Source organism: Oncorhynchus mykiss, chromosome 23, assembly GCF_057628025.1.
Source record: "Oncorhynchus mykiss isolate SJ-2025 chromosome 23, ASM5762802v1, whole genome shotgun sequence".
Lineage (NCBI taxonomy): Eukaryota > Metazoa > Chordata > Actinopteri > Salmoniformes > Salmonidae > Oncorhynchus > Oncorhynchus mykiss.
In genome coordinates, this window is record NC_143044.1 from 20,159,983 (window position 1) to 20,172,998 (window position 13,016).

General features: G+C 42.1%; 1 protein-coding gene across 2 annotated transcripts in view; it reads right to left on the minus strand.

Annotated features, from left to right (window-relative positions):
* LOC110502554 (pro-neuregulin-3, membrane-bound isoform) overlaps positions 1-12,671 on the minus strand; it is a 516,109-nt gene extending 503,438 nt beyond the window's left edge. For both annotated transcript variants that reach the window (XM_021580674.3, XM_021580673.3), the window contains exon 1: positions 10,254-12,671. In XM_021580674.3, the coding sequence (XP_021436349.3) occupies positions 10,254-10,956 (703 nt within the window). In that variant the 5' untranslated portion in view covers positions 10,957-12,671. The remainder of the gene's footprint in view (positions 1-10,253) is intronic.
* Positions 12,672-13,016: the final 345 nt, after the last annotated feature.

A 13,016-nucleotide genomic window follows, 5' to 3' on the forward strand; every position in this document is an offset into this window, starting at 1 on the left:
GGAGAATGGGAATACAGAATTAAAATATGAGAGAGCCATCCTCCAGAAGACTGCCACGGTAGCACAAATACACCGCTACAGTGGCAAGAAAAAGTATGTGAACCCTTTGGAATTACCTGGATTTCTGCATAAATTGCTCATCAAATTTGATCTGATCTTCGTCTAAGCCACAACAATATACAAACATGGTGTGCTTAAACTAATAACACATAAATTATTGTATTTTTTTGGTCTATATTGAATACATGATTTAAACATTCACGTTGTAGGTTGGAAAAGGTATGTGAACCCCTAGGCTAACTTTACCCCTAGACTTCTCCAAAAGCTAATTGAAGTCAGGAGTCAGCTAACCTGGAGTCCAATCAATGAGATGAGATTGGAGATGTTGGTTCAAAAAAACTCACAAAATTTGAGTTTGCTGTTCACAAGAAGCATTGCCTGATATAAACCATGCCCCGAACAAAAGAGATCTCAGAAGACGTAAGATTAAGAATTGTTGACTTGCAAAAAGCTGCAAAGGGTTACAAAAGTATCTCTAAAAGCCACAGCACACCAATATCAAAACCTCATCCCAACTATAAAGTATGGTGGAGGGAGCATCATGGTTTGGGGCTGCTTTGCTGCCTCAGGGCCTGGACTGATTGCTATCATCGACAGAAAAATGAATTCCCAAGTTTATCAAGACATTTTGCAGGATAATGCAAGGCTATCTGTCCATCAATTCTATTGTTGTGACCAAGACGAAGAACAGATCTAATTTTATGACCCATTTATGCAGAAATCCAGGAATTTCCAAAGGGTTCACATACCTTTTCTTGCCACTGTAATCAGTGATCATTCAAATGTGCACACTTACTCTCTCGTGCACCATGCCAAAACATTCCACGCACACTCCAAGACACGCACACCAACACTATGGGAAATTGAAAACAAAGTAGAGCAAGCTCAGCACTGAAGCAATTACTCCAGTCAGGTGATATTTTACTCAGTGGTGGAATCAAATGAAACAGAATCGAATCATAAATGGACCTTGAGGGACATACTGAATCAATGCAGAGCATAGATGAACTTGCCTTTGACTTGAACCAGTGAAATAATGTTTTAAGATAAATAATGACGGCTGCAACCCGATTCTTTATTTAGCCGCATGGTTATCAGCCAGGATGGACAGAATATTCTACTGTGCCATGTTTTGCCTTGATGTGCTCTACCGAGACTTGTGTATTCCTGTCGGGGGGGGTCAAGTCTGATCCTCCTCAGTAGGCTATTTCTCTGGTCTGAGCTTGGCCAGTGTCCCATGACAGACAGGCCAGGCTGCTTGTTGTTTAAGGCCCGCATTTATAATGCTGCCTGCTTGGTTCCGCAAAGCCGTTACAGATTAATAGGCTACAAACCACAGCACCAGCTACTGACCATGGCTAGAATCAAAACACTGACATTTGCTTGCTCACTGATGTTAAACAGTTTGCAGCCAACTTACAAGAGGATATAGAAAGGTGTAGGAATTGTAAAAGTGAAGGTGAGGTATATTTTAAATACATTTGTATGAATGCATATTGAACATACAGTATTTAACTAATGTATATGTTACATTTCTAGGAATATTGATAGGCCTAGTAGATCATCTGTACATTTAATTCCCTGGATGTCTTGTTCATTCATAAGAATGATTGCAGGATGAGGAAAACGTCAGATAAAATACAAAATATCTGCAAAATAACACAATGGATATGCTATACTGACCATTTACCATTTACAGCTTTGACATTTACTGATGTGCTGATATTGAAGACATAGGGATATTTTTGACCGCAGCTTTGACATTTACTGATATGCTGATATTGAAGACATAGCTCCTAAGGAAAGCCTCCATTCTAAACATTCTGATTAACCTATACAAGAGCCTGATAGAGATATTATAATGTATCTACTATCGTATTTAAACTAGGAAGATGGGCTGCTCAAACAAATCACAATAAGTACTGCACCAGAAACAGCAGCATTTTATTATTCATAATGCCTATGGTAGATAATAGGGCAATACCTCATAATTATCACCCTTACTTCTGTGTAGGCAATGGGACATGTTTTAATAATCAGCATTTGAAGTGGAGTTTAAACAGTGCTTCTGATGTCCAAGAAAAATACAAGGTAGGCTACAGTATGGTTGCTCCAGAAATTAACATTCCAGGAATGATAGACAAATTGTTTCTTTCTGCAACCTCAAAAAGTGGCAATTACTAATGTTAGCCTATAATACAATCACTAGGCTGGGGCATTGCGTCATTTCTGCATACTGTCATCAATAAGGACTAACACTTCTTTGTTGTCCCTGTTCGGAGTAAAGTGGCAATCCATCTCTGGAGGACAAGTGGAGTTGGGGTCTGCAATCCAAAACATATTAACTGATCTCACATCTCGCAGCCATAGACATGCGGGGAACCTCATCTAATCAGGCCTGCTTACAACGGAATTCATTATCAAAAGCACCTCTGATAAAAAGGATACATCTCTAGCATTCAGCCGCTTTGTACTCCATCATCTTTGGGAGCAATGGGACTGCTAGACATGTTACTGGGCAGAGGAAGGTAGTTGCTATGTTCAGTCAAGGCTACCCTGGGTTGCCCTGCTTTAAAAAAGCAATGGAGCATCTCCTGGTGAAACATCTTTAGAAAACACCTTGTCAGCTCTCAGACAATTGAGATGTTACAATGTGTCATATTGTCTTGCTTATATCCATATCTCTTCTATCCGATTTATAAACCATAAGCCAATTTTTCAGTCTTTATTTTATTGTTGTCATAGGGCATCGTCAATTATTCAAATTTTCCTCTACTTATTGAACATGTTTCCTTTTCTGCACATTCATATTTGATGGACACTGTGTTAACAATCCTCCAGGCAAGCTTCAATGCCATACAACTCTCCTTCCGTGGCCTACAATTGCTCTTAAATACAAGTAAAACTAAATGCATAATCTTCAACCGATCGCTACCTGCACCTACCCGCCTGTCCAACATCACTACTCTGGACGGCTCTGACTTAGAATACGTGGACAACTACAAATAGGTGTCTGGTTAGACTGTAAACTCTCCTTCCAGACCCATATCAAACATCTCCAATCCAAAGTTAAATCTAGAATTGGCTTCCTATTTCGCAACAAAGCATCCTTCACTCATGCTGCCAAACATACCCTTGTAAAACTGACCATCCTACCAATCCTCGACTTCGGCGATGTCATTTACAAAATAGCCTCCAATACCCTACTCAACAAATTGGATGCAGTCTATCACAGTGCAATCCGTTTTGTCACCAAAGCCCCATATACTACCCACCATTGCGACCTGTATGCTCTCGTTGGCTGGCCCTCGCTTCATACTCGTCGCCAAACCCACTGGCTCCATGTCATCTACAAGACCCTGCTAGGTAAAGTCCCCCCTTATCTCAGCTCGCTGGTCACCATAGCATCTCCCACCTGTAGCAAACGCTCCAGCAGGTATATCTCTCTAGTCACCCCCAAAACCAATTCTTTCTTTGGCCGCCTCTCTTTCCAGTTCTCTGCTGCCAATGACTGGAACGAACTACAAAAATCTCTGAAACTGGAAACACTTATCTCCCTCACTAGCTTTAAGCACCAACTGTCAGAGCAGCTCACAGATTACTGCACCTGTACATAGCCCACCTATAATTTAGCCCAAACAACTACCTCTTTCCCAACTGTATTTAATTTATTTATTTATTTTGCTCCTTTGCACCCCATTATTTTTATTTCTACTTTGCACATTCTTCCATTGCAAAACTACCATTCCAGTGTTTTACTTGCTATATTGTATTTACCTTGCCACCATGGCCTTTTTTGCCTTTACTTCCCTTCTCACCTCATTTGCTCACATTGTATATAGACTTGTTTATACTGTATTATTGACTGTATGTTTGTTTTACTCCATGTGTAACTCTGTGTCGTTGTATCTGTCGAACTGCTTTGCTTTATCTTGGCCAGGTCGCAATTGTAAATGAGAACTTGTTCTTAACTTGCCTACCTGGTTAAATAAAGGTAAAATATTTTTTTTTTAAAATAAATATTTAAAGGCTCTTCCCTCCTTAGGACATTTCAGCAGGATAAATCAATGTGACATGAAGCTTTATTGAGACAGCTTCAGAGAGGAATTCAATCTAATGGCCTGCAGGAGAGTGTATTTCTGCATGCTGTTAGAGATGCAGGGTCAGAAGTATTCAAATAGATTGAAACGCAAATTCAAATCAGCTTAATGAGAACCCCTGCTTGACTATTCATAATAAATCATTTGATTTGGCCATTGTTACTGTCACAGGGGAACCATTCTCAAGACTTGGTGATTGAGCAAACCTTAATACAATATTTTAATAGAAGCACTCCTTGAGCTAGGCCTATAACCAACTATCAATAACTGATGAAGATCAAATTGTATTTGTCACATTCTTCAACAGCTGTAGACTAACAGTGAAATGCTTACTTACGGGTTATTTTCCAACAATGCAGAGTTTAAGATAAAGATAAAAAATTGAAATAGTGACATGAGGAAAAAATACAAAGTGAATAACGAATAACAATAACAAGTGAAAATAACATGGCTATATACAGGAAGTACCAGTACTGCATCGATGCGCAGGGGTGCGAGTTAATTGAGGTACTGTAGCAATAAAGTGACTAGTCAACAGGATAGATAATGGACAGTAGCAGCAGCGTGTGTGTGTGTGTGTGTGTGTGTGTGTGTGTGTGTGTGTGTGTGTGTGTGTGTGTGTGTGTGTGTGTGTGTGTGTGTGTGTGTGTGTGTGTGTGTCGTCAGAATGCATGTGTTCGCATGTTATTTGTGTGTGGGCATATGCAATGTGTGTGCAAGTGGGTGTTGGGGTGTCAGTGTAAGTTTGTGGGAGAGTGCAAAAAGGGAGACCAGTTGAGAATCACATCTTGTTTGTCTAACTAACTGATGAACGGGCTCAATGATAGATGAGACTGGAGCCATGTCTGATCACCCAGCTTTGATTCAGCATGTACTTTGATCTAATTCCCAAATCTCTTAGCATGTTAAAATTCACAGCATGTCATACATTGGAAAGCAGTCTGGGAAGAATCTCAGCATTCTGACTTTGGCAATGGCTTTAACCATGCAATACTTCTTTCAACATCCTCATCTTAACATTGCAATACAAGCTATTGCATTGAGATTAAATACCAAGGACTAAAATAGTTCAGGTTATGATTCTAGGAACATACTGAACAATATGATGATTTGACCACCAAACTCCAAAAAGGGACATGTCCAGGAGATGCCCATAAATCCTCTTTGAGGTGGGGAGCAATCTGATTTCAAGGATGAGCCATTAATCTCAGATTTCACTAGTCTAGGGGTCACAACTGAGTCACAACTAGATCACCCCATCCCCACCTTGTCGGCACACATTCAAGCCGGCACGCATACACAAGGTACAGTTGATGTCGGAAGTTTACATACACCTTAGCCAAATACATTTATACTCAGTTTTTCACAATTCCTGACATTTAATCCTAGTAAAAATCCCCTATATTAGGTCAGTTAGGATCACCACTTTATTTTAAGAATGTATAATAGTAGAGATTATTTATTTTAGATTTAATTTCTTTCATCACATTCCCAGTGGGTCAGATATTTACATACACTCAATTAGTGTTTAAATTGTTTAACTTGGGTCAAACATTTCGGGTAGCATTCCACAAGCTTCCCACAATAAGTTTTGTGAATTTTGGCCCATTCCTCCTGACAGAGCTGGTGTAACAGAGTCAGGTTTGTAGGCCTCCTTGCTCAAACACGCTTTTTCAGTTCTGAACACACATTTTCTATAGGATTGAGGTCAGGGCTTTGTGATGGCCACTCCAATACCTTAACTTTGTTGTCCTTAAGCCATTTTGCTACAAATTTGGAAGTATGCTCGGGTCATTGACCATTTGGAAGAACCATTTGCGACCAAGCTTTAACTTCCTGACTGATGTCTTTAGATGTTGCTTCAATATATCCACATAACTTTTACTACCTCATGATGCCATCTATTTTATGAAGTACACCAATCCCTGCTGTAGCAAAGCACCACCACAACATGATGCTGTCACCCCCGTGCATCATGTTTGGATGGTGTTCTTTGGATGGCACGCCTCCCCCTTTTTCCTCCAAACATAACGATGGTCATTATGGCCAAACAGTTCTGTGGTCTGATGAAAAAAAAATAGGACATTTTTCCAAAAAGTACGATCTTTGTCCCCATATGCAGTTGCAGACCGTAGTCATTTCTTTGTGTGGCGGTTTTGGAGCAGTGGCTTCTTCCTTGCTGAACGGCCTTTCAGGTTATGTCGATATATGACTCGATTTACTGTGGATATAGATACCTTTGCACCTGTTTCCTTCAGCATCTTCACAATGTCTTTTGCTGTTGCTCTGGGATTGATTAGCACTTTTCGCACCAAAGTATGTTCATCTCTAGGAGACAGAACGCGTCTCCTTCCTGAGCGGTTTGACGGCTGCGTGGTCCCATGGTGTTTATACTTGCGTACTATTGTTTGTACAGATGAATGTGGTAACTTCAGGCATTTGAAATTGCTCCCAAGGATGAACCAAACTTGTGGAGGTCTTGGCTGATTTCTTTTGACTTTCCCATGATGTCAAGCAAAGAGGCACTGAGTTTGAAGATAGGCCTAGAAATACATCCACAGGTACACCTCCAATTGACTCAAGTTATCCAATTATCCTATCGGAATATTCTAAAGCCATAAAATAATTTTCTGGAATTTACCAAGCTGTTTAAAGGCATAGTCAACTTAGTGTATGTAAACTTCTGACCCACTGGAATTGTGATACAGTGAATTATAAGTGAAATAATCTGTTGGAAAAATTACTTGTGTTATGCACAAAGTAGATGTCCTAACCGACTTGCCAAAACTATAGTTTGTTAACAAGAAATTTGTGGAGTGGTTGAAAAACTAGTTTTAATGACTCCAACCTAAGTGTATGTAAACTTCCGACTTCAACTGCATACTCTTATTATATCTGACCTAAAATCAGACGGACAACACATACGTTAATGTCAGTTGATGATAAGGTTAATGTTTACTCTTCCTGTACTGTAGCTGGATCTGTGTATCAGTATATTGAATTTCCTCATGAGGCCTCATGAGGAGGTATATGCCCACCAAAAATGGGAATGGGCTCCCATTCCTCTTAGACTAGAGGCACGAGAGGATTGAAGAGATCCTAATAAATCTTGTTTATAGCACCCATCAGATCATAAAGGGCTCTGATTCCACTTTGGACTGTCAAATCAATAGAATAAAGAAGCAGTAAATTACGTCTGTGAAACATAGGCTAATATGTTTGTGTTTTACTTGAAAAACAACACGTTTGATGGGTAGACCTATTGTATGTTATAGAATCTAATAAGTGACAACGTCTCAATGAACGCAGTCTTATACAGTACAAACCACTGTATATCAATACAATCCCAACTACAGTGATGCTTGTAACCGCATCATGGGTGTGACTGATAGGTGTGCAATTCTTTTGAGCTGCTCCTCCAGAGTGATAAGAAATTCATCTGAATTAAAGTTGGCTTGGGTGAAATGCAATCTAGCAGAGTGCCGGCGAGTGATGCCAAAGCATGGCTGCTTGACACCCTGATCCAATATTCAATGCCTAGGACAAAGTAACATCCCTGTCAAACTGCATTACTGCTGAAATGCCACCTGAACATACACTCTTTCCATGGAAGAGGTCATCCGGCCGACAAGTGGACAAGTAATCCTTAGCAAATATACACTTACACACCTTCTAGTCGAGTCATTAGAAACATGTGTTGTCTTTCTGGGGGTAGAACATCCTTCTAGTACCGAAAAATAAAGATAAAGACTTGTGTAGGAACTGAACTGACTTTTTGGAGTGGAAGTTATCAGTGTAAGCGCCTTCCGTTTAAATGAATGAATGTGTGATAAGATAGGCACTACATTAATTAGGATAATTCAGTATATACAAAAAGCATATCTAAATATTAAGGAAAAGATGCACTTTTGAAATTGCGAACATTGTGTGGGAGGATGGAAGATTGAATATAGGGCGAAGGGCAAGTGAGATTACAGTTGGCTGCTGCAGGATACTGGAGAAGTTACATTTTCCTTGGGATATCCATCACTGGGGCATAACGGTTTTCGGGAGCTCGAGAAATGGCATTCTTAAAATATTTTAATTAATAAATACAACACCAGCAGTAGACAGGCAAGGGAATTGAGCGTGTATTTATTGATAACTTGACGCAGGCTCAGCTTTGTGTAGTTCAAGGATCAAAATAGACAAGGTGATGGGGAAATTATATCTATCGTTGGACTAATACTTATGATTGCCTTTGAGCACAATTGAATCAATGTAATAAATTCCATAACTGTGTCTCTATAACATCGGTCAACACTAAGATATGCTGGATGACATCTGCTGTCGAATTCTCATAGTACCACTATATCTACAGCTGTAGCTATGCTGCCAGGGTAATTACTAGGAGTGTATATGTTAGTATGGCAGAAGGAACAGTGCACATCAGAGAATGAAATTTAACACTTTTTGCAAAATGATTTACTCTTGCAGAAGCGCAGACACTTTGAGATGCTCCAGCATTAACATAAGGCCTGCAGTCATAGGTACAAAGTTGATTGATCACTGCAAGAAAATCCCTCTTGCACAAATCAATAGGCTATGGTGATCCAACGACCGGAGTCAAGGACAGCAGGGTGGATAGAACCTGGAGAGCATATCATTGTTGTTTACCGATTGATCCAGTCTTAGTACAGTAAATAGGCTAATCAACTGTGTTATACTGAACATGCATACTGGAGGCCTTGCTCATTGAAAGCTTGGCAAAGATAAGTCAATCCAATCCAGCCTTACTAATTCAACAAAATGTGAATTTATAGTCTTCAAATTTAGCAATCCCTTTAAATTCAGCTTGCCTACACAACTAAAAAAACTTCTCCCTTTTTATTCCCTTCAAATCTCATTTGGATTTGCTCTACTGGAAGCCATTACCAATAAATGCAGTGATCAGACACATGAAAACATACTTCCTGCTTAGGGGCAAAGTTGCAGAATATTACGCCATTCTAGTGCATTCATCATGACACATGGAATGGTTTTTTGTTTCTCCTGTATTCATTTAGCAGTGGCGCACCGCTGCTGCTAAATTGTTGCCGCAACACGCAGGGGACATTTCGGGAAGGAAAACGCTTTCAGTGTAAACGACTAAAATCAGACAAAGTTTGTAGAAAAGATAATTGACCACTCTTTTATGCCTGCTATGTTAGGTTAGCTTAATGGCATCATGTGTAGAATTGCAGAAAATGTGCTTAAAAATTGCAGCATTTTCTCTGAGCTCTGTGAAAGAAAAACGTGCTTATTGTTAATAGCACATCTGCCCTGTTCCTGGAGTGCCGCAGGTACAGCAGGATTTTGTTCCAACTAGGCAACCAACTGAGCTAATGGATCCGTTCAATGCCTAAATTCAACACACCTGGTTTTCCAAGTCAGTTAAATCAAAAACATGGACCAGTTTTGCCTAGCCCTGGGCTATGGTCAAATATTTTTTTTAATGTTTATGCATTTTAAAAAGTAACTGGAGGGGGGGGGCATGCTTCCGTAACCCCCCCCCCCCCCCTTCCTCTACGACCTTTGCCACCCCAGTAAAAAAATTATCTATAGGAAACATTGCATTTCCCCCTATAGCTTTTAAAAGAGAATATGGAATCTGGCGAGTATGCTTAAATTAAACTTCCCTGAAAACCAAACGAGGCAGATGCCCCTCAACAGATCAATCCATTACACTGGATCATTAATTCCTGCAGCTTCTACCCTTCCACAGTGGGAGTTACCAGCCACAACCACAACAGCAGTATATTCATCTTTTATCCAAAAAGAATGTTTCCCTTTGTGAATTTCACGTCGTAAAAACGTCTATAGAACACATTACCACACTATACAACAATTATTCTCAGGATTAAGCTTCTATTACACAGGGTTTTTGTGTCTTGATTAAAAAATATGCAGATAAACCGATGTTAATCACCCAACGAAGGCATATTTTACCTTTATGCTACATTTGAAACATAAAAACAGCCCATGTCTGAGAGTAATCACACATTAAAATAAATAGTGATAGGGTCTCTAGATTTTTCCAAAACCCAGCAGGAATTAGAGATAGCTGTGACTTACATGTTTTTCGGTTCACATGGGTCCGTGTGGGGGTGGTGGCAGGCCTCTCCATGGAGTGCTTGTGCGTCCACATTTCTGTGGAGTCATGCAGCAAGGTGGGGTTAAAAGGAGAGGGGCTGGAGGTGGTAAAAATGGCAACTGGCGCAGCGGTGGTTGTGGTAATAACAGGGCCTTGTGGTCCTCCGCCCCCAGAGTTGCCTTGGCGTTGTGTGGTGCTGCGAGGTGTAACTTGGCTGCCTGATGCACCACCCACCTTGGCGGTAGTAGTGGTGCCACTGGGGTGGTGTGCGACAACAGTTCGAGTTCTGCCCCTCACCGCTGTGACAGTGGTTGAGTTGGGGTTTGCCATGGTAGTAGTGGTAGTGTCTGAGTTCTTGGGGAAGGTGCTGGGCTTGGAGAGATGGGGGGGAAACATGGGGTCCTGTCCTATACCCTTAGCATCCACCAGATCTGTAGGCACGTAGTCCCTAACAGAGCCCACCACAATCCATTTGAGCAGCATCAGGCTTAGTCCCAAGCCAATGAAGCCTATGAGCAGAGGGACCACACATAGCCATGTCTGCTGGCGGGGCCACACGGTGCAGCCTCCACAGCGCAGGGGCCCTGGCTCTTGGCCTTGGGCCTGCTCTTGCTCCCTACTCCCCTCTGGACACTCCTCCAGGATCACCGCCCCGGATGTGACTGCTCTGGAGCTCTCGCTCATCCTGCGCACGGCTTAGCAAGGGTTAATCTTGGGGCCAGGCGCATGACAGGCATGGGAAGCACGAGCCAGAATGGCAGCCGGCAATGCCGGACATCGAGAAGGAAACACACACAATGAGATGGTCACAAACACATACATACACAGAAACGTACAGACAAACACTCAGACAAACTCAGAGACGCACAACAGAGGTGAAACAATCAGATGTAGATGCGGAATGATCTTTTGTCCAGTTTGAGTCCTGTCCAAAAGCAACCCAGACGTCCAACTCCAAGGACAATCCAAAAATAATTGATGAAGAGGAGAATAGAAAGGAGACAGTGAGGGACACACAGCTGTAAATCCGTCTGTGAAGACACCTTGTCGCAGCACCTGCACACTGATCAAACCCAGACCTCTCTATTTCGCACCCTTTCTCTTTTCCACCGTCAATATTCCAAGATGGGGCGTTTTTGTTATGGATGCTGTTGAGAAAAACTTGCAGGTTTGGTTCTGATTCCCGCCTCTCAGCAGGCAAGGCAGATAGGATCCTGGGTTTCTCTCGCCTTAGCTGAGTCAGCTAGCCAGCCCCAGAAACCTGTCCCTCCCATCAGAGAGAAGAGAGATCAGCCATGGGTGTGTCGTTGCTCCCTATCCAGACCCCCGCTGTCTACAACATCCCCCCTCACAAGGGATTCTCCTTTTATGTTTTGGAGAAAATCCAAGCCCACTCCCAGCACTCAGTTGCTTGCTATTCTCCAGTGGGGAAAAATACAAAATCAATTGATGGCAACAAGAAGAAAAAATAACCCTGGAGCTTAGAGAAAAGGAGGGGTGGGTGGTGGAGGTAGAAGAGAAGGGTGGATAAATCTGTCGTTTGCAATGCTTTATCCCGTTCCTCAGGTTCCCCAAGCTGTCCGCTCAGCGCCCTGCTGTCTCTGTGCGCTGCCTGTTAATGCAGCAGAGACCTAGAAACCTGCCCTTATCCGCCAGCTACATTCCCGTACTGAGAGAAAGAAGAAGAGAGGGAAAGGATAAGGATCCTCTCAGAAAAAGACAGTAAAAGATATATAGAAAGATAGAGGGAGCAGTTGAAAATCACCCTGTAGAGCTCTTCTCCCGGCTCCTCTACCTCAGGTCCCTCTATGAGGAATTGCAGCCCTCTAGTCAATGTTGTGATTTGTTGCAGTTTTGGCTGGTTTCTGTCCCATCAGGGACTGCTACCGGATGATTAGAGATCTCCACCGCGGACGCTGCAGCTTTACAGCCTGACACTCCTGTGGTTTTAGACGATGATGCTGATCTAGCAGATCAGTGGCTTTGGTATTCTAGTCAGGTAGACAGCTGCTATCCTGTGCTGCTGCTGTCGATGCTGAGAGACAGCGAATGCAAACGAGAGAAAAAAAAAAGCATAGATGCACAGTGCACACTGGAAGAGGGAGGAGGAGTGAGAGAGAGAGACGAGATTGCACCTGCTAGCTCCACAAGCATTGGGGAGATTTTCTCTCTCTCCTAACACACACAGAGAGAGAGAGAGAGAGAGAAAGAGAGAGAGAGAGAGAGATGAAAGAGAGAGAGCGCAATGAAGAATGCATGCACAAAATAGGGAGTGGAAGAGTGCAGAGAGATTGAGAGAGAGCCTGATCCTAGGCAAATCTCTGCAGTATTAGCAGAGGCAGTTACAGAACAGGCTGCATCTTAGCATTAGCAACACCGGCAGAGCAGAGTCACAAGGAACTGTCACTCACTCACATGGTGCCTCCCAGTTATGTATCTGGAACAGCGAGAGAGGAGGAGGGAAGGATGAGGCTGAGATGGTAAGAGAAGGAGGACAAGATAAAAGGAAGGGGGGTAAAATCTAACTCAAGAGAAAAACATTGAAGTGGAAAGGGTTGTGACATGAATGAAAAAATGTAACATTCATCAGTGTTTAACAGGGAAATGGTGGTTTGGGGAATTGACCAGAAGCTCTGACAGTTAGGCCCATATTGTCAAGCTGTAAACCCTGTCTGTCCTGCTATCCCCATCATCATGCCTCCTGCTTCACAGGGCAAAGATAAAAATCCGCCAAAGATTAGTTG